The 27816-nt window shown below is 37.4% G+C and overlaps 1 protein-coding gene across 3 annotated transcripts; it reads right to left on the bottom strand.

The window, feature by feature from the left end:
- Helb (DNA helicase B) lies at nt 1–27811 on the bottom strand. 3 transcript variants are annotated; one of them, XM_040280364.2, is made up of 13 exons: nt 27522–27811; nt 25185–25592; nt 23484–23629; nt 19328–20200; nt 17666–17846; nt 16377–16518; nt 13193–13347; nt 11057–11138; nt 10617–10676; nt 9247–9475; nt 7835–7978; nt 6253–6747; nt 1–1284 (listed from the first exon to the last, which is right to left on the bottom strand). In XM_040280364.2, the coding sequence occupies exons 1-13, from the start codon at nt 27700–27702 to the stop codon at nt 1189–1191; spliced, it is 3192 nt and encodes a 1063-aa protein (XP_040136298.2). In that variant the 5' UTR covers nt 27703–27811; the 3' UTR covers nt 1–1188. The 3 variants fall into 3 exon arrangements, with proteins under 3 accessions (XP_040136298.2, XP_013215572.2, XP_077909329.1); XM_013360118.4 differs by having other exon boundaries at nt 23484–23653; XM_078053203.1 differs by lacking the exon at nt 1–1284 and having other exon boundaries at nt 6585–6747; nt 7947–7978; nt 23484–23653.
- Nucleotides 27812–27816: the final 5 nt, after the last annotated feature.

The following is a 27816-nucleotide window of genomic DNA, read 5'->3' on the forward strand; positions in this document are numbered from 1 at the left end:
TTTATTTTAAAAAATAGATTTATTTCTCACAGTTCTGGAGGCTGGGAAGTTCAACACAGTAGTCTCAGTAATATTGTGGATTTGGTTTTAGTGCACTGCAATAGAGAGTATTGCAAAAAAAGTCACATGATTTTTTTATTCCATTCATATAAAATTTCCTTAGAATACATTTTAGTCTAGTAAGTATACAATAACTTTATATCAAACAACAATTAAAAAAAAATACTTTATTGCTAAAAATTGGATCATCTGAGCTGTTGGAAAAATAATGCCAATATATTTGCTCCACACAGGGGTGCCACAGAACTTCAACTTGTAAATAACACAGTGTTTGAGAAGGTCAGTAAAGCAGAGTGTATAAAGCTAGGTGTGCCTGCATTAAGGTAATGAATCTGACAAGGGTGTTCTTTCTTTGTCATCTCATGGTAGAAGGCAGAAGGACAAGAGAACCACTCCAACACGCAAGACAGGGCTGGACGTACCTTTCATCAGGAGCCCATTCCCACAATCACTAACCTACTGGTGACCTAGGCCCCACTCCCCAATACTGTTGCACTGGGGATCAAGTTTCCAACACATGAAGTTTGGGGAACACATTCAAACCATAGTATCTTTAACAATAAAATGTTTTTAAATCAAATTGCTCCAAAAGAAATTTCCTAACATGAGATATATTTAGAACAACGTGTTCCTAACTCAGAAGTCATTTCCAGGAAAAGTCCCAGGTGTGCTGGGCCCAAGCAGCAGTGATGGAGTGAGCAACAGCGTGTGAAGGACCACATTGCTGAAGACCTGACGTCCTCGACTGTGTGTCAGTGACACCAAAAGATGCAATCACAGTTCTTTGCCGCAGCTTCAACTGTTGGCAAAGGCAACCAGCAATGATCGTGGCAGTTAATAAGGCATTATTCTAGAAAACAAATCGTGTTTTAAAATACAGGTGTTTTTTTTTAACATATAGTATCTTTTCCCCTTGTTTATGTCCATGATTACCAGTTCTCATGATGATAGATGCTGAAATCATTAGTTTTCTTTGATCAATTGGATTTTAAACATCTGCTAACACAAGCAAAATTCCAGTTATAGGCATCCTCTTTTATCTTGAAACTTTGAAGGTAAAATGTACATATTTGTCTTGAAACAAAGAAAGGTAATTATTCTGAGCAATCCCAGGGAAAGTTAAGTTTCTTAATTGTCCGCCGGTTTGAAAAGTTGCTTGGGAATTAAATGGTTTAGTCTCAAATTCTGAAGTCTAGAAGATACTTGTGGAGATGATTCTTCCACCTGTTAAAACAACAATAAAAACAAGTTTTATAAAAATGTAGTCAGTCTATCCTATGTACTTCTATTCCCCCTCACTGCTTCTGAAGCAAAAATAATACATTTCTCCCAACCCTGGGGAGACCTGAACAACCAGAACCATCATCTGTCACTCCTGGGAGAGTCATGTATGTTTGTGCTCATCGTGTTATTGCCAGCACCCAGCTCTGGGTCTTTATGTAGAAATGACTACGTGTCTACCTCCTAAAGGTATGGACAGGGCTTGCCATATAATTTGGCTGTACAGTAAAAAATTAAAATGAAAGCCCCTTGTTAAAACATGAAGAATTTCAATATGACTATGACTGAGCATTAAAAATGTGTGTGTCCCCAAGTGCAGAGCCCTGTACAAATGCCCAGGTTGTATGTCCAAGAAGACAGATCTGCATGCAGTTAAGAAGGAATACTGCAATGCCAAGGTCATATTCTTCATATAACTGCTAATTCCCAAGAGCCAGTCAGTGGGCCAGGATGGTCAAGACATTTCACCACCAGAGGAAAACGAGCAAAGTAAACACAATTCATCCTTTATGATACTGAATAGTTCATTTTAGAGCACTGTGATGGTTAATTTTATGTCAACTTGTCTAAAACCAAAGTACCAAGATATTTTGTCAGATATTATTCTAGTTGTTTCTATGAAGATTATATTTTGGATGAGAGTAACACTGAAATCATCTAACTTCCAGTAAAGCAGATTATCCTCTATAATGTGGGTGGGCCTGGTCCAATGAGTTGTAGGTCTTAATAGAAAAAAGACTGTCCTCCCGCAAGGAAAAGGGATTACATCAGCTTTCAGACTCAAGGTGTAGCATGATCAAAATCTAAGCCTGCAAATTTCAGACTTGCCTGTCTCCTTAATAACATGAGTCAATTCCTTGAGATAAATTCCACTCTGAGAGATATGCAGGCAGATACACACACACACACACACACACACACACACACACACATAATTTCTTTAGACTACATTTTAGTCTATTAAGTATGCAATACTTAATAGATGTATATATACACAAATAAATACACATACTACATGTATGTGTCTCCTAATAATTCTGCTTTTCTGGAGAACCTTGACTAACATAGGGACTATTCTTTATTCAAGACTAATATATCATACATAACTAATTAAAACAAATTTTTAAAAATTATTTAAAAAAATTATATGACTATGCCTCCTTACTTTATTTTTTTATGTTGATATGTGATTTTTTAAAAAAAAAATTCTGGAAATCACTGCTTCCGATAAATTTTAGCAATGTTTACTGAGATGCTTTTACCTAAAGGTACATTTCATTTTTGGGGAATGGGGACAGGCAAAATATCAAGTTAAAATTTCTTTTAGGACTTTTTTCAAAACCCAAAACTATAAATCCATTAAGAAGCATTAAAGCTTTCATCTGAGAGGGGCTCAGACATTAGACATTAGTACTGCTATGCACCCCATAATGATATTTTAGCCAACAGCAAACTCTATATAAGAAGGTGGTCCCATAAGATTATAATGAGTTGAAAAATTCCCATTGCCTCTTGCAATATATTATCCCTGTATTTGTGAGATACTGGTGTAAACAAACCTTCTACACTGCCAGTCCTATAAAGTATAGCACATATAACCATGTAGACTATATAATACTTGATAATAACTGTGTTACCAGTTTATGTATTTACTAGTTTTTATTGTTATTTAAAGTGCACTCTACTTACTAAAAGTTGTCAAGTAAAAATTTTTAGTAAAACTAAGTTTACTATACAATGGGATGCCATATCACGCCAGCAATAGTTTTAGCCACCTCATGCTTTGTATCTCTCTCTTTCCTTCCTTCCTTCTTCCCTCCCTCCCTCCCTCCCTCTAGGAATTGAACCCAGAGGCATTTAATCACTGAGTGACATCCCTAGTACTATTTTTTATGTTTTACGTTGAGACAGGGTCTCACTAATTTACTTAGGACCTTGCTAAATTGCTGAGGCTGGCTTTGAACTTGTGATCCTCCTGCCTCAGTCTCCTGAGCCGCTGGGATTACAAGCATTCTCATCACGCCCAGCTCTTTTTGTGCCTCTTGACAGCATCAAAGGGCCACATCAAGTGACTGACCTACGGCATGCAGGCTGGTTTATGTACACTGTGACATTGCACAAGGAAATCACCTAGTGACCCATTTCTCAAAACTCATCCTTGTAGTTAAGCAAAGCATGACTATCCTGGTAGGATTTAAATACAGGTGTAATTCTTATGAAGGAATATGAAGAAAGAGTTTGTGGGCAGCCCTTGTCATTGTATTAACAAATGACAAATCTTTGCCAGGTGTGGTGGTGCACAGATGTAAACCCAACTACTTAGAAGGCTGAGGCAGGAGATCCCAAGTACAAGGCTAGCTAGGGATTCTTGACAAGATCATGTCTTAACATGAAATTTTTAAAAGGGCTGGGGATGGAGCTCAGAGGCAAAGCACTTGCCTCGCATGGGAGAGGCCCCTGGTTCAATTTCTAGTACCACAAAAGCGGGGCTGAGGAGCTTTGCAAGTAATGGCAAGTTTACTTTCAGAACAAGATGTTTCCTGAGATAGAAATTCCAGATTAAACAGTTGATCTTGGGTATAAAATGAAACTATGAATTGGCGGGGATTCTAATATTGCCAAAATAGGGTGGGTTATGTCCATTTTAGTTTTCTGACCAAAGCTGCCCCTCTGCCCATTCTCATGACCCTGATTTATAGTATCTGGATTCACCTGCATACCCAGAAGTCTAAGAGTCATCCTCACCCCAATGAAGATATACAGATTAGGTCCCATCAGCTCTGTCCCTTAGCATCTCTTCCCCATTCCCACTGCTAGTTGACTTCAAGCTAATCATTTTGCCCAGGCTACTGAAATACTCTTTATGCTAGGAACTTGTCCCAAAGTCTCTCACTAACACCATCCACGAAACCATAATCAAAGTCATCTTCCTAAACTTCAATTCACGGAGCACATAAAGTGCTTTACTGTTCTTGCTACAATCAGAAGAATGGACAATCCCTGTAGGAGACCCTTTGCCTGTCCTTCCTGAATCTTCCTGTGACCTCAGCCTCAACTCTCATTTGCACCCTGTGCTCAAGCCATGCTGTTCTATATTATAACTGACCCTTCAGGGGCTGAGTCCTTTGTCAGGCAGACTCTTTCAAGAAGAGTGAAATGTCCCCTATATGGGGAACAGAGGACATGACTATTACCCCTTCAGAACTCAGTCTGGGACAGAAGGTTACATGAACACTTTCTTCTCTGAGCTCCTAGTGTGGCCCCTTAACTTTGGAAGATGACACACTCATCCTACTAAGTCTGCTGCTGCACATTAAGCAATTCTTAAGCTCCTGCTGGAACTATGCTTGGAAGTAATTTATAATCCCATGTGTCTAACTGGCACCTTAAACACAGCCTGCCACAGGAGACCCGCATTTCCCTAAACAGGTTCTATTCATGTCTTTCTCATCTCAGGAAATGACACAGCCAACTCCCCAAATTGTTTCAACCAGATATCCAGGGACCATTCTGGATTATTTTTCCTCATACCCTTTATATCTAGTCAGCAAGTTGTAAAGTGTCCATCTCTAGAACGCAAGAGCCAAAAGGAAGAGAGAAGAAAAAGTCTCATTTGTTTTAATCAGTTTAGACACTAGCTTGACTAAAGCCAAAAAAATAACAGTGGGAAATGAAATGATGTTGGGAAAGCTGGAATGAAACCAAGAGAGGTTTCAAACGTCAAGCCAAACATTTGAGAGTTTATACTGCAGGCACCAGAAGTCACTGAAGGCTTTTGAACAAAGAAATGAGCTAAGCACCCAGAAGCCTGATAGTGTGATCACAGGGCGGGGAGTGGATTAGCAGAATGGGAACAGGCAGAGAGGGTAGCAAGGTCACAAATCACCCAAGATAAGATAAGGACCTAAAATAGGACAGACTAGAAGGAATGGAAGAAATCCCTGAGAAAGATATTTTGCAATAAAGTTAACTCCCTGGAGGTAGAGTGAAGGCAAGGTGAGTCTGAGGTGACTCCAAGATATTAAACTGTATCACGAGGAGACTGGTGATTGAAATGGAGAAAATGGAAGACAGAGTAAGAGGCTAGGCTGTGGTTCCAGAAAATTCAATCTCTAGGAACAAAGAAACAGATTAGGGAACAGGTTCATTAACTGCTCCCTGGTGTCAGAGCAATCAGTGAATCACCAAGTCACTTACCTAGCTGTCTGTCTCCACAATCAGTGAAAGAGGGAGAACTGTCACCTGCTTATCTTTGAGTTCCCAGTACTTGGGAAGAAATAGACAGTTGAAGCTTCACTGAATGAGACACCAGTGCAAAGGGGCTGGCTCTAGTGGTGAGAATGTGGTGTGTTCCCAAAGATTAAAAAAACTAAGCCTTGGGAATATACCATAGGTACAGGAAATAAGGGGTGAGGAAATGAGGTGGGGGGGTGGGGGACATTGAGGTAAGGGGGATGTTGCATAAGGTACCCCTGTAATCAGGGGAAGGAGACACAGCAGGAGTTAAAACTATAATGTGTCAAAGGGAAAGTCAAGAAGAACAAGACCTGAGATAAGGCCCGAGGACCAGAATAAGCCATTTCAACAGAGTTGGTGAGATAAAGTCAGATTATGGCCTGCAAAGCAGGGGTGGGAAAGAGAGAGAAAAATTGACAAGGAAGATGTTGGGAAAAAAAGGTGTGGAGTAACAGTAATTTTTTTCCAGAATATCACCCCCCATTAATTAAGGCTACATAGAGTGGAGGCCTCTAGAATGAGTAGGAAGGACCAATTAGGAGCAGAAGAGGGAAATTTTGACAAAGATGAGAAAGCAGCTGGGTTTAAACCTGACAGCATAATGCAAAGCTAACAGAAATACAGAGTCATTAGTAAATGACATAAAATATGAGCACATTTGACAGCCACTCCTACCATGAGAACTTTTTTTGGACTTTCGGAGTCATTTGTACCACAGGTTCTCTTGGACCCTCGCAATTGTGATAGATCCTCATCTGCACCCACTTCATCAAATGATGACAGCTGCCATTCTCCATCCCATGCAAATGTCCCATCTTCAGCTACAGAGGACTTGCTCCTGGCGACATCGGGTGTGATTGTGCTGGATGAGACTGTAGGGAGGGGTGATGTTGAAGGTGGTGTGCTGGGACGTCCACCGTCTCCAGAGTTCTTTAACTGGGATGGAAGGTCTGCTACAGAGACCTGGCTAGTGGAGAGCTTGTTTTGCAAGAAATGTTTTAAACGAGTTTTCCTGGGAACGCTGTTTTTCCTGATTGCATTCTGGAGCTGAGACTCTTCTGCAATGACGTACACTCTGCAGCGGCCTCTGGTCACTGCAGTGTAGACATGCTGCCAGTGTTGGCGGCCTGCCTTCCCCACCACATAGACCACTGTGTTCTCCTCGGACCCCTGAGAGGCAATAACAAGGAATGAAGACTTAGCACTGCAGAATGGGTTCAGAAAGCTCACAAATCGGGAAGACAAATGAGTCCACACAACTCTCTCACGCATCATACACCCTATGTTGGTCAGAGCACTCGTATGAACCCATCTCTCGGACTCATGTTATTCATGACCTAAGAACTTGCATTTGCTATACATGCTGCTGTGTTTGGATCTCACAGGTCCACAAGTGTCTTGTGGAAACCCAATAACAAACTTCAAAGATGGCATGCAGAGGCTGGGTCCGGGGCTCAGTGGCACAGTGCTTTCCTAGCATGTATGAGGAACTGGATTCAAGTCTCAGCACCACGTATCAATAAATAAAATAAAGGTCCATTGACAACTAAAAAAATATTTTTGAAAAAAACATAAAATGTTAAAAAAAAAATGGCATGCAGTGACAAAGTTTCCCTAATCAAAGACTTAGAGATGACTGCCTGGACTTTAGGTATAAAAGTTTATTATTCTAATGTTACCTATAATGACATAGAATGGATACCTAAAATATCCTTTAATAATAGAATAAAAATGTACATATGTATTTGAATATACACATGCACACATACACACACACACACCTCTGACAGCAAACATCAAATTGCTTAAAAATATAACAAAAGTTTAAAAACCAGACACTATAAATAAAGAATGGTGGTTACAAGTACGTGGAAAAAAATAAAATTAATGATTTACAAAAGTGCATTAAAAATCAACATAAATATGGAACACAAAACAAAATAAATCTAGTAAGATTTTTTGAAATCAAAAATAAGGCAGAAAACATCCACAATGAACAAAATATAAAATTCTGAATGAAGACAAAAGCAGCACAGGCCACACCAAGCCACATGAAGAGTATAGGAGGGAAAGGAGACCCCATGTAGCTCATTGGTAGCAAGAGTACTCAGCATGTACAAGGCTCTGGTTTTAATCCCCAATCTTGCTAAAATAATAAAAATAAAAATAAAAGCAAATAAAATTAAAAAGAAAACAAAGAATGGCTCTCAATGACTTCGTTCTCCATTTAAATAGTTTTGTAAGAATCCACTCTTACCTGAAAAGTATGAATAGTTCTTGCCCATGCATGTCTTATGTTACAATATTTCATTAGTTTCTTAAAATCTACTGTTACTTCCAAGCCAGCCATGTTATTAATAGTCAAATACCTTCTCATTCCAAAAGTTACATCAGTTGTATCCTGCAACCAAAATAAAGCATTACTTTGTATGTTTTCAAATATGCACACAGTAAAGATATCCTCTTTGGGTTGAAGAGAAAATATAAGCACCTTAAAAGTAGAATGTACATTCATTACAGTTATAAATTTCATAAATTGGGCCTGGGGATGGAGCTCAGTGGTAGAGCATGTGCTTAGTGAGCATGCACGAGGCCCTGGATTCAATCCCAGCACCCCGGATTTTTTTTTTTCAAAAGACTTAAAATGTATACCTAATTGAATATATCCTCACTCAAATACTTTAAAAAACACAAATAGAAATTTTCAGTCTTGAAAGTTCTCAAAGTATTTTTTCCTCACCAGCTTTTTAAAAATACAAGTTTAGAAGAGGTCTTTTGGTAATATCGCCATTTTGATGATGTTAGTTCTGCCTATACAAGAGGAAGTGAGGGGAAAGGGAAAAATAATACAAGGGGAAGGAATGAATTACAGTAGAGGGGGTAGAGAGAGAAGAGGGGAGGGGAGGGGAGGGGAGGGGGGATAGTAGAGGATAGGAAAGGCAGCAGAATACAACAGACATGAGTATGTCAATATGTAAATCAATGGAAGTGTAACTGATGTGATTCTGCAAGCTGTATACGGGGTAAAATGGGAGTTCATAACCCACTTGAATCAAAATGTGAAATATGACATATCAAGAACTATGTAATGTTTTGAACAACCAACAATAAAAAAAATAAAAAAATAAATACACTGAAAAAAAAAAAAAGAAGGTCTTTACAATGAGAACAAATTTGGCGAGCTTTCTTTTTTTTCCCCCTTTGGCAGTGCTGGGGATTAAACCCAGGGCTTTGTGCATATGAGGCAAGCACTCTACCAACTGAGCTATATCCCCAGTCTCCTTGGTGAGCTTTCTATAGTTTCTATATTTAAGCTGCCAACCAAGGACATGATGCTTTGCAAAATCTAAGTGTCTCACTCTCAGTTTTGTCTTGGTCCTTACAAAGTCTTCTGGAAAAATATAAAATGAAACCCTTTCCAACTTAACTATTCTCAATTATTCCAGCATTATTCTGCTACTAAAACTAGACAAGACATTTCAATTATAGGACAATAAAAACTACAGTTCTTGTGGCTGGGGCTGGGGCTCAGTGGTAGAACGCTCGCTTAGCACATGCAAGGCCCTGGGTTCGATCCTCAGCACCACATATAAATAAATAAAGCAAAGATATTTTTTTAAAAAACTATAGTTCTAATTGGTAAAAAGGTATTATTTTTCTGACACTTACTCCAGTTATGAAAAATACTTCTCCATTGCACAGGCGAATATCACTTTCAAAGTCATGCTTATTCTTGGCAAAACCACGAGGAGTCCCACAAAAGCCTTCTCCACTGGCTTCTAGATCATTATCAGGCTGACTTCCGAAGGTATCTCTAGAAAGTAACTCCGAGAGGTATGCATTCCTGGTACAACAAATTTTATCACCAACTCCAAATATGAGTCTCTTCCGATGGTCTCTGGGTTGGAAAATGATAATATATAATCAGAGCTTAGAAAATTTCAATTTTATTTTGTTTCAACAGTAGCTCCTACTTAGAAGTGATTCAATTATCAAAATAATTTCCATACTTTCTTTATATTGCTTCCATTCTCCAAAGGTCAACAAGAAAATCAGATTTTCACAATTATCATGTGATAATTTATATGTGCCCACTGTATCACCTCAAACTCAATGCCATTTCTTAGCTAATTTTTTCAAGTTAGTAATTTTAGCTTATATGCTCTTTCCCCTCCTATTTTTAAAATTTACTAAAAAACTTATTGATTCTGTCTTTGAAAATAATTCTCTCTTCTCCTTTTACTACCTATTACAACCCTATTTCAGGTTTTAGATCACTTATACATATTTCCATAAAAATAATTATGACCATCTATTAGAATAATAGCAGCAAATTGAATAAATATTGGTTATATGCCAGTTACTGTGGTAAGTGTTTTAGGTTTATTATCTCATTCATTCTTATTCCAGCTTGGTAAAGGAAATTCTATGTAAAGAGTCTTCATTTATATACATGAAAAGGTGAAATTACCTTCCAAGATAATAGTTATAGGGACCCAAAGGGTCCAACCCTTTGTTTTTAACCCACTGTTAGGCTTCCTTACAGTTTTGTGTGTGTGTGTGTGTGTGCATCCTTCCTCAGCAGACAGGAGCTCCTGTGCCTTAAATGGCCCTAGGATCTCACACTGAGTAATGAGTAGGTGTTGGTAAATGCAAGATAAATGAATTAATTTTCCCTATGTAAAAACAGAGGGCCTGTCTGCATTCCTATTTCTCTGATGGCCATTTATAAAAGCACTCTCCAGAGGCACCAGGTTGCTCAGGTTCTTGGAAGCACTAGAAATTCTCCTTGACTCCCCATGCTCATCTCAGAAGAGCTGAAGGTTGCCAAACTTGAAACCATAAGGAAAATTTCATTCCTTATTTTTCTTCTTAATACACTCACTACCATACATGTTAATTCCTATGAATATATATTTAACTGAAGAAATCATTATAGTTCACAAATGAGGACGAGGAAAAAAAGTATACTTGGCTACAGCAAACAAAAGAACAGACAGGGACTCGAGGGAGAACTGTCAGTTCTTGGAGACGCTCACTTGATGAGGTGGCCGGTGTAGTGCTTGCAACAGCAGTCATTGATGAGGTTACAGTCCTGCCTGAAACACAGGAAAATGCAAGGGTCACCTTACCGGTGTCTACTATATGATCATCTGTGTTATAAACAATTTTGACATACTGGATTCTATAAGAAGTTTCCAGGACTTTCTCCAGCAAAAGTATTTTACAATTTTACATTCTCACATAAACTTTTGTTCCACTTAGCTTTTTTGGGAATATCTAAATATAATATTTGGTAGAAAGAGCCAGGTTTAGAAAGTGACCTCTGACTAGTCTAACAAAGAAATATTCTGAAGTAAAAATGAGAATTAACAGTGATGAATTACAAGAGTCTCCCCCATTCAAATAAGGTTTACATTAATAAGTTATTAAATTCAAAAGCTAGATGAAAAACATTAAAGTACTGTAGATATTTTACCTCCTAAATGCAATAAATTGTGATGTTTTTGCGCTTTTGAAGTCATTTTCTTCCAGTAAACTTCTAACTGCAGAATATAAATCTGTTAATGAAAAAGAAAAAAATTAACACAGAAAATTACCAAATCATAACACTGTTTCTATGGAGAAATTAAATCAGAATTCCCACTAAGGGGCCTAGAAAAATATCTCTCCAAATGCAACACAAGCTCACCATGGAAATACCTGTCTCATTCCTCACATTAGCCAGAGCAACAGGAAAGAGAATTGAGAAAAGGGTTCCAGACTTTCCACCCTCAACAGAGAGATCAACCAATGGCTAGGATGGCTCCTAATTATAATAAGCTCACTATATATTCACTGATAATTTGTGAATGCCGAACTTAAGAAATGAGCAAGAATACAATATGTGTAACAGAATTAGTAATATAAAACTTTCTGTTCTAAGTCCCTGTGGTACTAATGGTTAGAAAGAAAATTTGAGAATTTATATGCTTTAAATGTTATCTTAATATACTCATATGAGATAGACATTATATTCAAAGCGATATCTAACTGGCCCATACCAGTGTACGATATTGTTTCCGCACTGGCTGGAAATGGACACTCCTCTAACACCACAATATCCCCCAACCTTTCCTTCCTTCCCACTAGACCTCTCTATGATTCAGTCCCTAAAACATTAGCCCTGGCACAGCAGAAACCATTCCAATGGAGCTTGTGCTGACTACCAGCTATTAAATAGTTTGACCACTCACTATGTATGTATTATGAATGTGGAAACGAAAGCTCGTGGACATAATCATCCAAATGGAGAGTGGGGCGACAGCCTGCCCTTCCTCTTTAGAACTCAGATGACTGACCACAATGACATCCACTTAAAATTTCTCCTTTCACATGGAACACCAACAAACAGGCTTCCTTCAGTCTCAGCAATGGTACAAAAAGGCAAACTTTTCTCATGGGACAGAAGGTAACCAAAAATTTATGTAGGAACATTCTAGGCTTTGTGCAATTCACTAATAGGAAAAGAATCATGGGGGAATTAAAAAGCCCAGGCATTGTGATCACCTGCTCTAGAAAGGCTAAGTTAGTTGCTCACTGAACCCTTAATTTCTCAGATAAAGGGAGGATTATTTTTAGAAAATGACCAAACTTAAGTTTAGCCTGAGCCAAACCTTAGCCTGCCAGAGCAGAAATCTCCAAAAGTCTCTCAACATTTTATTTTCATTAGCACATACAGGATTGTGCTGTTTTGCTGTCTGCTTTTTTCACTCTCTCTACATCCACTACATCAGTAGGTACACTATATTTCATTGATTCTAAGATGTATATTTTCGCATCTTTGAAATTCTAGCCCACTATGAATCTGATCTCAGGTTTTTGTATTTTGCAGTAATAGGTATAATTTACTCAATAACATAATTATTAACGAAAAGGCACTATAAATGCCTCTCTGAAGAAAACATTTACCCAACTTTCTTAAAGAAGAGACTAATTTTCCAGCAGAAGTATTTAATTAAGATAGAAAATCAGCATCAACGGCTCCGCTCCCAGCTCCATAGGCAACGTCACTCTCACTCCCACTTTACACATGGCTAAGTGACATGCCATGGGTCCTATGTCTCTAGGAAAATGTTCCCCATCCCATGCTCCTCTCAACCCTGTCATGTTGCATCCTAGCATCCACAATTAGAAGCAATGCTTATCCAATTTGTAAAGCAGAATGTTAGGGACTCAACGTGACAACAGTTTAACAACCATAACTCTTACTTCACAAACACACTCAAAGTAAAAGTATGTGCTTTTCAATTTGTTCTAGAAGAAAAACTTCATTAACTAAAACTTGCTTTCTCCCAAAATAACTGGGTTATGGCAGCTTTGCTCTATTTTAAATAAAATCATCTCTAGCTATTTATTCACTCAACAAGTGTTTACTCACTCCTATTGTATGTCAAGAGCTTACTTCTTTACACACTTGTAGGGTGTAAAAATTAGTAAATTCATTTATTTATTTTCAGTGCCCCATTCTAACTGGCAATATTTATGTTTATCATCAGATAAAATTATAAATAGTTGCTTAAATAAATTATAAAAATGAAATACAGAACTCTGTGACATAGAAGCTTACACTTACGGGAATGACGATCACTTTGAGATAACTGAGAACTGGCATTCTCTTCTGGGAGTCTGACAAAGATAAATGTCTTATCTTGAACTGAGATGGGGATTGGAGGGTTATCAGAGATATTTAATTCTGCATCAAATCTTGGAAATTCACGTTTTGAGATTCTTGAATAAAGATAAAATACATAAACCAAGAATGTTATCATCTAAAAATGTCTTCATATATGATCAAACTTATAATATCTACTAAAGATAATAAACAGAGAGAAAATGCCAGCCAGATATGCATTATAAATAGTAAATAAGTTTTCTAATAGAATTGGAAGACCATAAAGTTAAGGTGATACATTTAGCATGCCATTCCCCACCCCGCTTTTTTTTTTTTTTTTTTTTTTTTTAATACCAGGGTATACCAGCAATTGAACCCAAGGGTGCTTAAACCATTCAGCAACATCCCCTGCCATTTAATTTTTTATTTAGAGACAGGGTCTTGCTAAGTTACTTAGACTTCCTAAGTTGCTAAGGCTGGCTTTGAACTCACGATCCTCCTGCCTCAGTCTCCTGAGCCACTGGGATGATAGGCGGGTACTACCATGTCAGCCACTCTTAATAAGTTATAAGACTCAAGACAAAACTATCAGAGGATATATTATGCGCCACTGAAAACCTGATCTACTTATCTCCAGATTCACAAGAACCATACAAGGTAGGTATTAACCTCATTTCATAGGTAAGCAGCAATAGCAAGCTTTGTCGAATCTGGACAATGGTCCCACATCACAGAAGCAGCCAGCAGGGGAACTGGGAGGCAAATCTGAGTCATAGTGGTTCCACATCCCTTTCCATTTAACTTAATTTGGACTAGCTGAGGCCTTTTCCCTACTTTCTACCATACTCTTCTCCTTTCATCTGTGTTTTGTATATATGTTTCAATTTTCCCATTTGGGTCACATATCCACATTTGTTTGGTGCATTCCCTCCTCATTCTTCCCTCATTCTTGTATTTTTAAGATTATCGAATCATATCAGAAAAACACAGTAAGGTACATGGGCCTTGTCATAACAGAGCCTCTCCTTGGTCCTTCAGAAGAAGACTAATTAACTCTGGGAACAGACCACATGGCACCCTGGCTACCTGAGATGGGGTGCCCTTCTGTGTCATCTTCAATCTTTGCCAAATGAGTTGAAAGGGAAGAAAGGAAAGGGAATGATATGTAATTCTGGGGGCTCCTAGGAATCATTGTTGATTTTGTTTTAATTCTGACCCAGGACATGTAGCATACTTCTATTCTTAGAAGCATTTCCCTGGCATAACACAGGAATCCTCTACAGTAATTACATATTAGGGGATGGTGATTAAGATGAAATGATGAGGGCTGGGGTTGTGGCTCAGCGGTAGAGTGCTGCCTAGCATGTGTGAGGCACTAGATTCGATCCTCAGCACCACATAAAAATAAATAAAATAAAGGCATTGTGTCTAACTACAACTTATATATATATATATATATTCTTAGAAGCATTTCATATAAATATATGAAATGATAACAGGAGCACAGTTTGGACCAATTGATACTGAAAGGGTTACTAAGAAGAATTCCTGAGTTTCAGATAAATTAACTTCTTAAGGAATGTGATGTGATTTAGATTCCTCCAAGTTTGGGAACTTTAAAATGACCAATCATCTAGCGCAAATGAGGTGCCCTTCCCCGTGGCTTGGGAGGCTAAGGCAGGAAGATTGTGAGTTCAAAGCCAGCCTTAGCAACTTAGTGAGGCCCTAAGAAACTTAGTGAGACCTGTCTCTAAATACAATATAAAAAGGGCTGGATCTGTGGCTCAGTGGTTGAGTGCCCCTGGGTTCAATCCCCAGTACAAAAAGAAAGTGCTCCTCAGGTAGAAGCAAAAGAGGTATAGGAAAAGAATATTATACATCTAACGTCATTATTTTTCTTAATGACTCCATACAAATCCATATCACCGACCCTACTCCTGTCAATTATAAAGTTAACTTGTGGTCCAATGAATGAAACAGTTTCTTGGTATTTCAAGGTCCCTTTACATCTATACATTTTATTATTAAAATAAATATCATGAAATAGTAATAAGCATGATTCTTCTGATACATAGATCATGAAGAAAGCAAATGCTGAGTGTACAGAGGCTCACTCCAAAGGTCTATGCAAAGTCTAAGGGAAATAAAGGATTCTGTCCTACTTTAAAAGGAGTAATATGCTGTGGGTGCCAGCAGGATTCACTTGGGAGCAAATACCACATTTAATTTTTATACGTTAGACTTCCCCCCACAAAAATTAAAGGAAAAATTTTCCCCAATTCTCCTCTGAATATGAGTGAACTCATTATTTCCAAGTCTCTGATCTTGTTCCAGTCTCTAAGCTTAATGCAACTTAAATTCAGATGTAATTGCCAGGGATTTGTTCTAGGACCCCCATGGTTACCAAAATCCATGGATGCTCAAGTCCCGTAAATAAAATGGCAGAGTATATGCATATAACCTACACATATCCTCTATAATATTTTAAATAATCTCCTGATTAGTTATATTACCTACTACATTGTAAATGAGATGTAAGTAGTTATTGTATTGTTCAGGGAATAATGATAAAAATGTCTAATCATATTCAGTACAGATGTGATTTTTTAAAAAATATTTTCAATTCATGGTTGGTGGAATCCACAGATATGGAACTCACAGATACAGAAAGCCAAATGCACATGCATTTTAAATCAGCAAAACATATCCATTCTTAAATTTCAATAATAATTAATGCTGGATCGCATTAAGAATATTAACTTTGTTTTTCTGTGAGTAAAAGGTATATATTCTAAGATTAAATAGGTTTGCTAAAAGGTACAGTAAATATGTTGTATTAAATCATTTAACTCAAAAGTTAATATGTATGTTCACATATATGTGTGTATATATACACATATGTATATATATACTCAAAAGCTTATATATATATAAGCTTTTGAGTTAAATGATTTAATAAATTTATTATACCTTTTAGTAAACCTATTCTATCATAAACCTTATCTATGTGTATATACACATGTGTGTGTGTACATATATATATATATACACACACACACACACAATAATAATTATTATTATTCCTATTTTACTTTCTATTTCTAATCTCATAGGAAAGAAATACAAAATTTTCATTATATTATACCGTGTAGCATTGTCCACAATTAACTGAGATTCTGCTCTATGGTTTGTCTTCAGCTCAATTGCACACTTTCTTGACTTAAGAGTCTCAAAAAGATCTTTCAGCAGATTACCAGGTTCAATACTAGGTAACTGTCTAACATCACCTAAAAGGGGGGGAAGAAAGACACTGTGGGTTTTAGTAACTGGCATCTAAAATTTCAGAAATTATTTTGATTTTTCCCCATTGATATATATACTATAAACATGGACTTGCTATAATTTAGAGAAAAAAAGCCCCAAAAATCTATATTCAAAATTATTTAAGAACAGTAAATATTTTAAAAATATAAAAAAAAACATTCAAATTAAACAGTAAAAGATTTTTTAAAAAGATGAAAACACCATAAGGTAACAAAGTATGAACAGAACTTCTTTCAAATCTGTAACCATGGGCAAACTGTAGAGGAATATACATTATAACCCACATGTTAAAAAAAAAAAAAAAAACTTTAAAAAACTAGTAATTTGTCATTTACTCAGTCTTGCTCAATGTCTTATTGAACTTGGAAGAATCTATGGTCTCAATTACCTAAATGCATAAAATATAAAATAAATAAGCATTTGATAACAGACAAGTTCCACAAATCTAATGACAACAGATTTCACTGTTAAAAAATTATCTTTGCTTGAAATAAATAAAACACAAACCCAAAAAATAAGAAATATATGTACTGAGTAGAAATAAGAAGAATACTTCAGCCATTAATACAATCAGCTCCTTATAAAACATCTTCAAAGACCTAAAAAGTAATATTTATATACAATTTGATTCTCAGATTGTGATTTGGTTTTTTTCCTGAATTAAATCATATAGTCCACAGATCACTACTTATTAGAATCTAACTGAACCTCAACAGAATTAGAGGACTTTAGAGGCTGGCTCGTTCTAATTAGCTTCAAATCATAAAATTTCTTTTAAGTGATCTATAATTCAGATATTTTACTCTTTTCAAATAATTCACAGTCTAATTTCTTTTCACTCTCTGGCACTTTTACTATTCTAATAGCCATCATTTAGGTGTTTAGTAGTGACAGCTCTATTTCTTTCGTCATTACCTGCTAGTATCTTGATCAAAACAAAGCCCTGCCCAAGGTGATTAAGAGTGGTCAGACTTAACTCAGTGCCACCTTGACGAGGACACTGAGGATGGCTTCCCACCCTAGGAAATGGTACAATGGAACAAGGGGAACAATATGCTGACCGCAGTGCTTCCAACAAAACATTAGAATTCCATCAATATTGTAACTTACCAAGGATGATAAGCTTAGAAAGTTTAGAGTGCTCACACAATAATTTTAAAACCGACTTGAAGATGCCTACAGACACCAAACTCCCTTCATCCACAACCAGAACTCTAACTGAAGAAAACTTCCATGGCAATTTCTTTTCCTCCGACAGCTTTTTGTCCCATAAATAGAAGCTATAATTGACCTATAAGCAAAGTATGGCATATCTAAAGTCAGGTTAATAAAAATTAAATGATTTTAAAACAAAACCCTTACATATGAAGCAGGAGTAAAGAAAGACAAGGAAAGGGATAAAGAAATAGAGAAATAGAGAACAGAGAAGTTAGAGGGATGAATACACAAAAAAAGATAAATCAAATAATCTAAAACCAAAAGGACTAAACAGTTCAAAAAATTGCTTCCCAGCAAGGAGTGTATTTAATTTAATAATCTTCAAACATAGTTTTATTCCAAAATATTATACTTCTCTAGTTGACACTGAACCAGAGAAAGCTTCCTGTTCTTTTTCATTCCCAAATTAAACTTCTGGACCTCCTGAGATATTCCAATCAATCCCTCAAACCCTTCTCTTCTCTTGTTCTGGAAATAAAAAGCTGCCTTCTTAACCTGATTGTAAAATCACTCCTTTTTTTCTTTCAAGTGTTCTAAACTTCTGACCTCCTCATTTTAAAAACCACCATTACCGCCACCACACCAATTCACCTAAGGATGCTACTTTACTACCGGAGTGATACTAGTATTTTTATAATATAAATGAGGAAAAAAATTGTCAAATTGCAACTAGAGAACATTAAACATTTTGGTTAATGCCAGAAAATATTTCTATTTCATAGTTGTGGATATATGCAATATGCATATTTTTATATGGTATTTCATCATGTCTTATTTAATTTTTTTAAAACTAGAATGAGCAAGTTTATTAAAGAAAGCCTTCATATTTCTCATTCAAATGCATCAATTCTGTTGAACAAAACCCTCATTCTCTCAGTGGCCTTGTCTCACAGCAAAACATTTGAAATTACCTCTAATCGTTTCCTTTCTTTTGACTGTTAGATCCAACTAGTGATCTTAGAAATGCCTGACACTTTCCACTGTACTTCTAGTACAACCATCTCAATACATACCCCCTCCATAAGCACTCTGATCACTCCAAGAGCTCTGTAGCCAGCTATCCCTACATACTAGCCCAAGCTGGGATTGCCAAATTAAATACAGGATGTCCAGTTAAATATGAACTACATAATATACAATAAATGACCTCCTCATTTTAAAAACCACCATTACCACCACCACACCAATTCACCTTTAGTTATAAGTATGTCCATGCAACATTTGGTATATACATACATTAAGAAAATATTCATATTAATATCTGCTATGTCTGGTAACCCTAATTCAAGGATGATAAATAAATGCAATAATTATCACTCCAGAGCTCCTCCTGTGTACTTGCTCTCCCTCTTGAACCTAAACATGGCTTTAGAAATATTATCTCAATATCCAAACAGATAGTAAGATACTACCAGTCGATCAAAGTTGATGTGTAAGAAGAAACTTGGTCAAGACCCATCTCTGAGAAACACTGTACTTACTGTTTTAAGTAAGAAATAACTGTATCTTTATGGCAAAGGTTTTATCTATAGAAAAAAATGCCACAGATTTTACCTGGCAAAGAGTATAAGCAGGAAGCCCAGTTTTCTGTCTCAGTAAGCCAGTTGCCTTCCCTGTAGGTGCTGTGAGCAGAACTTCTATGGCCTTGTCTGCCCCCTTATGACTCTGCTCAAAGAAGGTACTCCATTCTTCTGGGACATCCTGGTCTTGTTCAAAATCTTCACAAGCTTTTTTTACTTCTCTTTCTTCCAACTTCTCTATATGCTTAAAAAGGCGGCTAACAATTGTGGTCTTCCCACAGCCACCTTTCCCACTGATGATTGTCACAGCATTGGAGCAAATCATTTCCAAGGCAGCCATCTGATCCTGATCCAGCTGGACTTCATTAACTTCTGCATTAGTTTCATTGTCACCATTATCCCAAGTAAGGTTGTCACTATCCCCTGGGTCCACAATGTCCTTAGAATTTTCTAACCCTGTTTCATTGGGTTTACTTTCTTCATCATCACTTCCTGAATCCTCGGGTTTGGGGGTATGAATAGATGCCAGGACCTTCTTGACATCGACCTGTAAATGCCATGGAGGTCTCTTCATCAGGTCACTTATTGATGAGGCAATGCCTTTCTCAGCCTGGTAAAGGTCATAAAGAAAGATCCAGCCCTTCTCACACGTCACCATACCAATGTCCTTCAAAAACTTCAGAGATTGCCAAACATTGTGAAAACTCATGTGCCCTGATAATTCTGAAGTCAAGTTGTCCCCTTCAATGCATGTGTGGCCGAGTTCTCTACAGATCTGCTTCAGCTTAGAGTAGATGACCAAGGCATCCTTCTCCAAGTCAGTCATCAACTGCAGAAGGGGCGGGCACTGACAAAAAGCCACCCAACTGGCTTCACATCGCAAAAGCTTCAGCTCTCTGTAGGTTATCTTTGAGGAAATGAAGGTCAAATTTCTTTTACAGAAATTGTAAATAATTATGAGATTAGAATTCCAGTAAGAATTATATTACTTGCTAACAATTTTTTAAGTCCCAGAATTATATATTTCAACTAAATTTTGAGGAAAAACTACATACTTAACATATCACTAATTTTTTAATTGTCTGTTCTGTGGTTGGAGGCCTACATAATTTTTAAGTTAAAATTATATTTTATCCAAGAAATAAACACATCATTTTTAAAAGTCAAATAATACTCCAAGGCTTATTATGAAAAATAGGAATCCCCTGGCTTACTCTTTCCTAGGCCTTCTAAAGGAATCACCATCAACTCTTTGTTTTTCCTCCCAGAATTTATCTCTACATTTCTAAGTAATATTTATCTTATTCCTTGAATTTAAAAACAATATTTTAGATATTTATTATTAACTCCCTGCTATGGAAAGAGTTTCTTTAAGAGTTTGCTCTCATGCTCTCTCTCTCTCTCTCTCTCTCTTTCTCTCTCTCGCTCTCGCTCTCGCTCTCGCTCTCCCTCTCTCTCATGATCACCTCCATGCATCTCTGGAAAGAGTTTCTCTAAGGAAGAGCGCTCTCTCTCTCTCTCTCTCTCTCTCTCTCTCTCTCTCTCTCTCTCTCTCTCTCTCTCTTATGATCACCTCCATGCATCTTGCTAGGATGCCTAGGGCCTTACTGAGTTGCTGAGACTGGCCTTGAACTTGCCTCCACCTCCTGAGCTACTGGGATGACAGATGTGCACCACTGTGCCTGGTTCTATAGGATACATTTTCTTAATCAATCTAGTTTAAATCAGTTTATTAGGTTATATTAATAGGATTCATAATCAAGTAATATGTTTATTTTGGGTAAGACTTTGTATATATCATGAAGTGAATGTCTACCTTTTTTTTGGGGGGGGGGCTTAATTTCCTATGTGTCCACCAACAATTCTGCCAAAAATTTGTAGAAGAGGCACAGAACTCTCTTCTCAAGATACACCAAGATCATCAGGTCAGCTATCAGCTCCATTGTTTTCATGGAGACATCCCTCCTGAGCTCTCTATATCTTTCGCTGGCTGAATTGTGTCCCCATAAAGGCCATACAATGAAGTCCTAACCCCTAGTATCTCATAGTGTGACTGGATTTGGAGATTGGGCCTTCAAAGAAGTAATTAAGGTTAAATGAGATCATAACCTCATAAATAAGGACATTAGAGTGGACCCTCATCCTATATGACTGGTGTGCTTAGAAGAAGAGATGGGGACACAGATGGGCACAGAAGTAAGATCACGTGAAGACACTGGGAGGAAAGGCCATCTATAAATCAAGGAGAGAGGCCTCAGGAGAAACCAACCCTGTCACCATCAGAGCCCAGACTTAGAGATCTTCACAACCGTGAGAGAATAAGTTTCTATGTTTAGGCCATCCAGATTGTAGTTTAAATTTGGCCACCTAGGAAATGAACACAATACCGTGGCGTGGCAGGAATTCAGACCTCCTTATCCCACTTGAGTCCCAGACCTCAGCAGCCAGGCCTTAACTTCCCACATATGATTCTTCTCTGAGAACAGAGATGGGCAGAAGACAAGACTTCTAGATACTGACCAAGAAAAAGGAGAGGCCTCTTCTCTAACTGAATAATCTGTCACCACCAGACAATTTTTGCCTCAATATCACCTGGTGTCCCCAAGTGTGGCATCTCTCAGTTGAACATCAACAGGGTGCAGCCCTGTTCCCATGCCAGGATAAGAAGCAGTAATCATTTAATGCCCACTCTAGGGAAAGAATCTGGGGCTCTCACAGCTTCTAACACAGAGTTCCAACTTAGTCCAGGAAGTAAAAAAAAAAAAAAAAGAAAAAATCAAGTAAAACTGACAGCTAATCCTTTCTAAAAACAATTTCTTTAAAGAAGTGGCAGAGATGAAAGGACACAGAGAAGGAGAAAAGCAGGCTGGCCCTAGTCTGAAGCTCTGTCAACTGACTCCAAAGAAAAACTCAAGTTCTATTCCTCACCGTGAAGATAGTGAGCCCAGATGACCAGATAGGGTGAGAGTCTGATCATATCTCTGTTCTTCACTGGTAAGGTCTCCCAGCACATGTTTGCTAAATTGTATCTACCTAACACAATGTACACTTTTAGTAGTAACTCTGTATATAATTAATTCTTGAAATGTGGACAGTCATAAATTTTAGATCTCTCTTAATATCTTATATTTACAAAGATGGGGGTTCAAAATAAAGGTAAAATATTATCTGGCTCTTACAACTCGAGAGCTTTGTCTCCATTATCCACTAAATAAACATGTATTGATTATTTGATGTTTCAGAATCTTATCTTTCAAAGCCTACTGAATCTATAGTCACAAGATTTAAAGGACGAATTCATTTTTCCAATTATTTCTCAAGCTGGGAGTCTGCAAACATTTTTGAGAGTCCACGAATTCTTAAGAGAATTCTTCAATTGTATTTTCATTTATAAAACCACTTATAACCAAGTAGTACCAAAATTTAAGTACAGCATTTGGTTTCACCACCATGGAGCCTCAGAGTACCACTTTTCCACTCTTAGCCTCTAATAATAGGAACAGAAGTGAATTAATTTCTAAATGATATTATCATGCCAATTAAAAATCAAATGAGCAGGGAGCGGTGGCACTCGCCTGTAATTCCAGCAGCTTGGTAGGCTGAGGCAGGAGGATGGTGAGCTCAAAGCCAGCCTCAGCTACAGTGAGGTACTAAACAACTCAGTGAAACCCTGTCTCTAAATAAAACACAAAATAGGGCTGGGGATGTGGCTTAGCGGTTGAGTGTCCCTGAGTTTAATCCCTGGTACCTCACCAAAAAGAAAATCAAATGATATCATGATGAATCATAAAATAATGAAAATTTTATGTTGTTCCTATTGGATAGTGAAAAATTACATTGCATAGCAGAATGGAACTGCCAATTCATAAGAATTTTTGTTTTCACTGAGATTTATGCAAATGGCAATTTTGTTACAAGAAAGATTTGTCAGATTAAATTAAATGATATGATTAAATGAATGCCAAGAATCTGAATGTCATGCATTTTGTTATTTTGGTTTTCATTTATAAATTTACCAATTTCATAGTTGCAAAAGAGCAACAGGCATAAGAAGTTTGTTACACTCCAAAAGAAAAGTCAACACTGGGATCCATACAAAATATTTTCCATTGAAAGGCAAAAACTGTCAAATTTGAAAAATTCTGCTTTATATATAAGATCACAAAATGTTGAACAAATTTCCTACTTACTTTATTAAATCCCAGCTTCCATGGATGTATACTTAAAATCTCTTCAATCTTTTCCAATACCTCCTTAGAACCTGAATTTATGAGCCGCTTAAAGTGTCGAGGCAGAAGAACTGGAAGGAATTCCATTACTTTTGGAAACTGCAAACCTGTCATTACATACATAAATGGAACTACAAGATATGACAAAAGAAGAAATTAAAACATTCAAATGAGCCCAGAGAATGACTAACTTGAAGGACTTTCTCATTTAGCACAACAAGTTCAAGAAATCTAAATCAAAGAGAAATTAATAAATGTACTTTAACTAGTATGAAAATTTATATTATAGCAATCATTTTTATATTAAGGTTTTCAATGTATTCAACACCAAAATCTATGTTCTTTAAATGCATAGATAACTACTTCTTAAGCCTTTTGTTTCTCTTCACTTGCAATAGAATCAGAATAAAATTTTGACTCAAGTAGGGAACCAAAGTGGAGGCAGGAAAAGCGGAAGAACTAGAGTATAAAATCAACCAAATTATGCTATGTGCATGTATAACTATACCATCACGAATCCCACTTTGATTTTAATTCACTAATGAAAAAAATAAGCATGTAAATAAATAGAAGGAAGATCAGAAGAAAAATTGAAAAGGAACAGAGGGCAGGAAGCAGGGAGGGAAAGGCCAAGTACTGTGGAATGAACTGGAGCAAATGAACCCCACTAATATGTATAATTATAATACACTCATAACAGTTAAAGAACGTATGATTACATAAAAAGAAAAATTCTGACTCAGTTACACAAAGATAAATTTAAAGCTAAGCATAAAAATAATTGACATACTACCTTTATTATATATCAGTTTTTCAACTGTAATTATGATTGCTTTGTCCTTAAAGTCATTTATTGATGTAACACAAAATTCAGTAAAACTAAGAAAAGCAATATTCCACATATCTGAATATCCAGGTAACAAACCAAATTTAAATCATTTTGAACTGGAATCTTCTCAAAATGCTTTACTCATAGCCTTGCTTTTCTCTTCTGCCTTCTTAAAAAAGAATAATTAACAACTTTTTCTTAAGGACTCAAGATACTCTCTGAGAACTCAAAAGTCGGGGGGGGAGAGGGAGAGAGAGGGAGAGAGAGAGAGAGGGAGAATTATAATTTTAGAGCCAGAAAGGACTTTAAGGATAATTTCATGCAGTCCTTTCATATTACACAACTTGAGCTGCCCATGCTTTTGCCCTCCAAAAGCAACCAAATACATTTCCATTAAACTGATTTTAAAAAGGAATCTAAGTCTAGGATGCCTTATCTGAAATACTTGAGACAAGTGTTTTGGATTTTGTATATTTTCAGAATTTGGAATATTTGCAAGTACATGAGACATCCTGGGGATGGAATTCAAGTCAAAACATGAAATCCACCTATTTTCCTATTCACCCTACACATACAAACTGAAGATAATCTTATATAATACTTTTAGTAATTTTGAGCATGAAGCAAAGTTTGAGTATAATAAATTATCAGAAAGTATCACTGGCACTGTCAGGTTGGTGCTCAAAAAGTTTCAGATTTTTGGAGCATTTCAGATTTTCAGATTTGAGACGCCCAACCCTTACTAAGCCAGGATGTGACAGTAGTACTATTTCAAACACTCCAGTCATTCAGTCTCTCAATTACACTAAAACTCATGATCAAATTATACTTACTTTTATTGCCCAGAGGAATGTTTATCTCACCATCAAGTAACTCCTCCTGTTCATTCTGTGCAGATTTCTTTTTATTTTTCCTTGCTTCTGCCTTGTAGAAAGTTTTTAATGTTTCTCTAATATTTTCAAAGTTGAGGTCTTTATAGCTTGATACACTGTTTACCCATGCTAAAAATTTTTGTATGTCATCAGAGGGGAAATCACACTCTTTAAGAAAGAGGGAACAGATATTTTTTTGATTTGGTGGTGACATATCAGACTGTAAAAAGTATGACGGAAATCCTTGAACTTGATAGCTCTTCGATCCCATAGGCTTCACCTGGACCTTCACTCGCCACCATGCACCACTTATTGGAAAACGTCCAAACACCTTACATTCCTCTTGAGTATTTTCATCAGGAATTAAAACTAAAGGGGAAAGAAGTTAATTTAGGAGATTTAAAAGCCTCTTCCCTGATATTTTAACAAATCCACCACTCTTTTTAATCCCTCCGCAGCAACCCATACAGACATATGACCTACAGAGTGATGTAGAGGGTGCTTAAGTGCTCCTAACATACCTACAGCAATTCATCCTGCCTATCTGCTTATCTGCCTTCCTTTACTACACTGCAAGCTTCATATATCTTTGTATTCCAAAAGATAAGCACAGTATTTGCATGACAAGTATCTGATGTTTCCTTTCTAGAACAGTCTTCTCTTGGTACTCTGATGTTGGAATAACTTTCAGTTGCAGCTAGCAGCTATGAGCAGCTCGGAGTGCTTGAAGAATCCATGTTCATTCAGGCCTGACAGGAGCGCCTGCAGGGTGGGGTGAAACCACATCCTCAGCACTTGTGGTTAGCATTGCCAAACTATCAGCCAGAAAACCCGAGAGTCAGGGGCTTCAGGGCATGAAATCCCTGACTCAGTAAGCCCCTTTCCTTAGGGACAAAGACCCTTCCAGATTGCTTTCCACCAGACAGCAATAGAGTTTCCTCACAGTGCGGTTACATTAGGTAGAAGATGATTGGCTTATGGATATCATCTTGCTTAGATGATTGGCTTATGGATATTATCTTGCTTATGTATGATTGACGGGCACACCCACTCGAACCCTATAACAGTTGTGTGAATTACAAAAATACGTCGACTGAGGTTTGTCACCAGCCAGTTTTCTCACCAGCTCCTGGAATCTATTGTTGATTCTGCGTCTCTACCCTCCTGCCACTGAGGTAGGTGAGTGACTAATTGACCATACCAGTGACAGGAACGTGCACACTCTGACATCTGCCAATAGCAGTCTTTATGTAGCATATTTAAAAAATCCTTTGGTGCACCACAGGGCCTTTGCACAAGTTATTCTATGTGCCTTAAATGTTCTCGCTACTGATTATTACATCTACTACAGATCTCAGCTTAATTGTCACTTCTGGAAAGCCTTGCCTGAATCTTATGAATATAAACTCTCAAAGCACTATTTAATGTGCTTTAAATATTAAGTAATATATTTCTTCTGTGATCAAAGAATCCCTATTTAATTCACTAGAGGGTGAGCTCTATTAAGATAGTAACCTCATCATTTTACCTCTGAGCAACATGCCAGCACCAAACATCTCAGTTTGAACATAGTGACCAGTTGATAATACTTCAGAATAAATTACTAAACCATCCACATACACTTGAATTTTTTTCTGTCCAAATCTTAACTGCTTACCTACATGTAGCTATTTAAACTTATAGATATATCAAACTTAAAATTCAGCTCCTCAGTAGCACTAGCATTTCAAGTTCTAAATCGCCACATGTAGCTAGGAGCTATTAGACTGGCCAACATCTCAGAAATTTCTACTGGACAACAATGGTTCTACACATCAAAATAATCTTAAATACCACTACACAGACACAACAGGTATAATCTAGCACAGAAAACTGCAAAAAAAAAAAAGTCAACAAAAATCACAAGGTTATTAACACAAGTTAAACATATTCAGAATATGCTGGGATGTTCCTTGTATATTTTCCCCTAAGTAGCTAAAGAATAACCACGTGTTTCGTTCTGGACATTCTAATTAAAAGTCCTGATGTTGGTGGCAATTCAGGCTTTACGTCCCTATTTCCTTAACTATACAACCGCCTCGCATAACTACTAACATTAAATGGGATGACACGTTAAGTTCAAGTCTAACACACAGCATTGCTGAGAGATATTATCACTAACTAGGAATAAAGCAGTTAAGCCATCCCCAAACTAAGACTGTGGGCAGCGACAGGGCACCTAGTTCGGTACAGAGTCAGAAGGAAACTCTTCCTTGATTCCTCCCAGCCCACCCGCGCCGGGGCAGGGTTCTTCCCAACCTTCGATGCGCCCGGGGAGGCTGCCAGCCTTGACGCCGCCACTGCAGAGCTCCTCGGCGTCCACGAACACGGAGTCTTCATCCTCCTCCACATCTTCCTTTAGATAGTCATCCTCCTCCTCCTCCACCGGGTCCTTGGGCGGGAGCAGAGGTCCCCGCAGTTCCCGCAAGGGCTCACTCATCCTGGCCACGCTCGCTTTTCTCGACCTGAACCTAAACAACTCGGGAAAACCCGGGAGAAGTGCATGACCACGAGAGACCAATCAGCTCCGCGACCGTCAGACCGACAGCTTCCG

Source organism: Ictidomys tridecemlineatus, chromosome 6 (assembly GCF_052094955.1).
Source record: "Ictidomys tridecemlineatus isolate mIctTri1 chromosome 6, mIctTri1.hap1, whole genome shotgun sequence".
NCBI lineage: Eukaryota > Metazoa > Chordata > Mammalia > Rodentia > Sciuridae > Ictidomys > Ictidomys tridecemlineatus.

Bases quoted from the DNA above. Each gene is read 5' to 3' on its own strand.
- Helb (XM_013360118.4), bottom strand. From the start codon at position 27,702: ATGAGTGAGCCCTTGCGGGAACTGCGGGGACCTCTGCTCCCGCCCAAG. The intron at 20,201-23,483 runs GTAAGTAGGAAA...ATTTCCTCAAAG, and splicing joins GGAAGCTGGGATTTAATAAA to ATAACCTACAGAGAGCTGAA. The intron at 17,847-19,327 runs GTAAAATCTGTG...CTTTGCTTATAG, and splicing joins CTGCTTATACTCTTTGCCAG to GTCAATTATAGCTTCTATTT.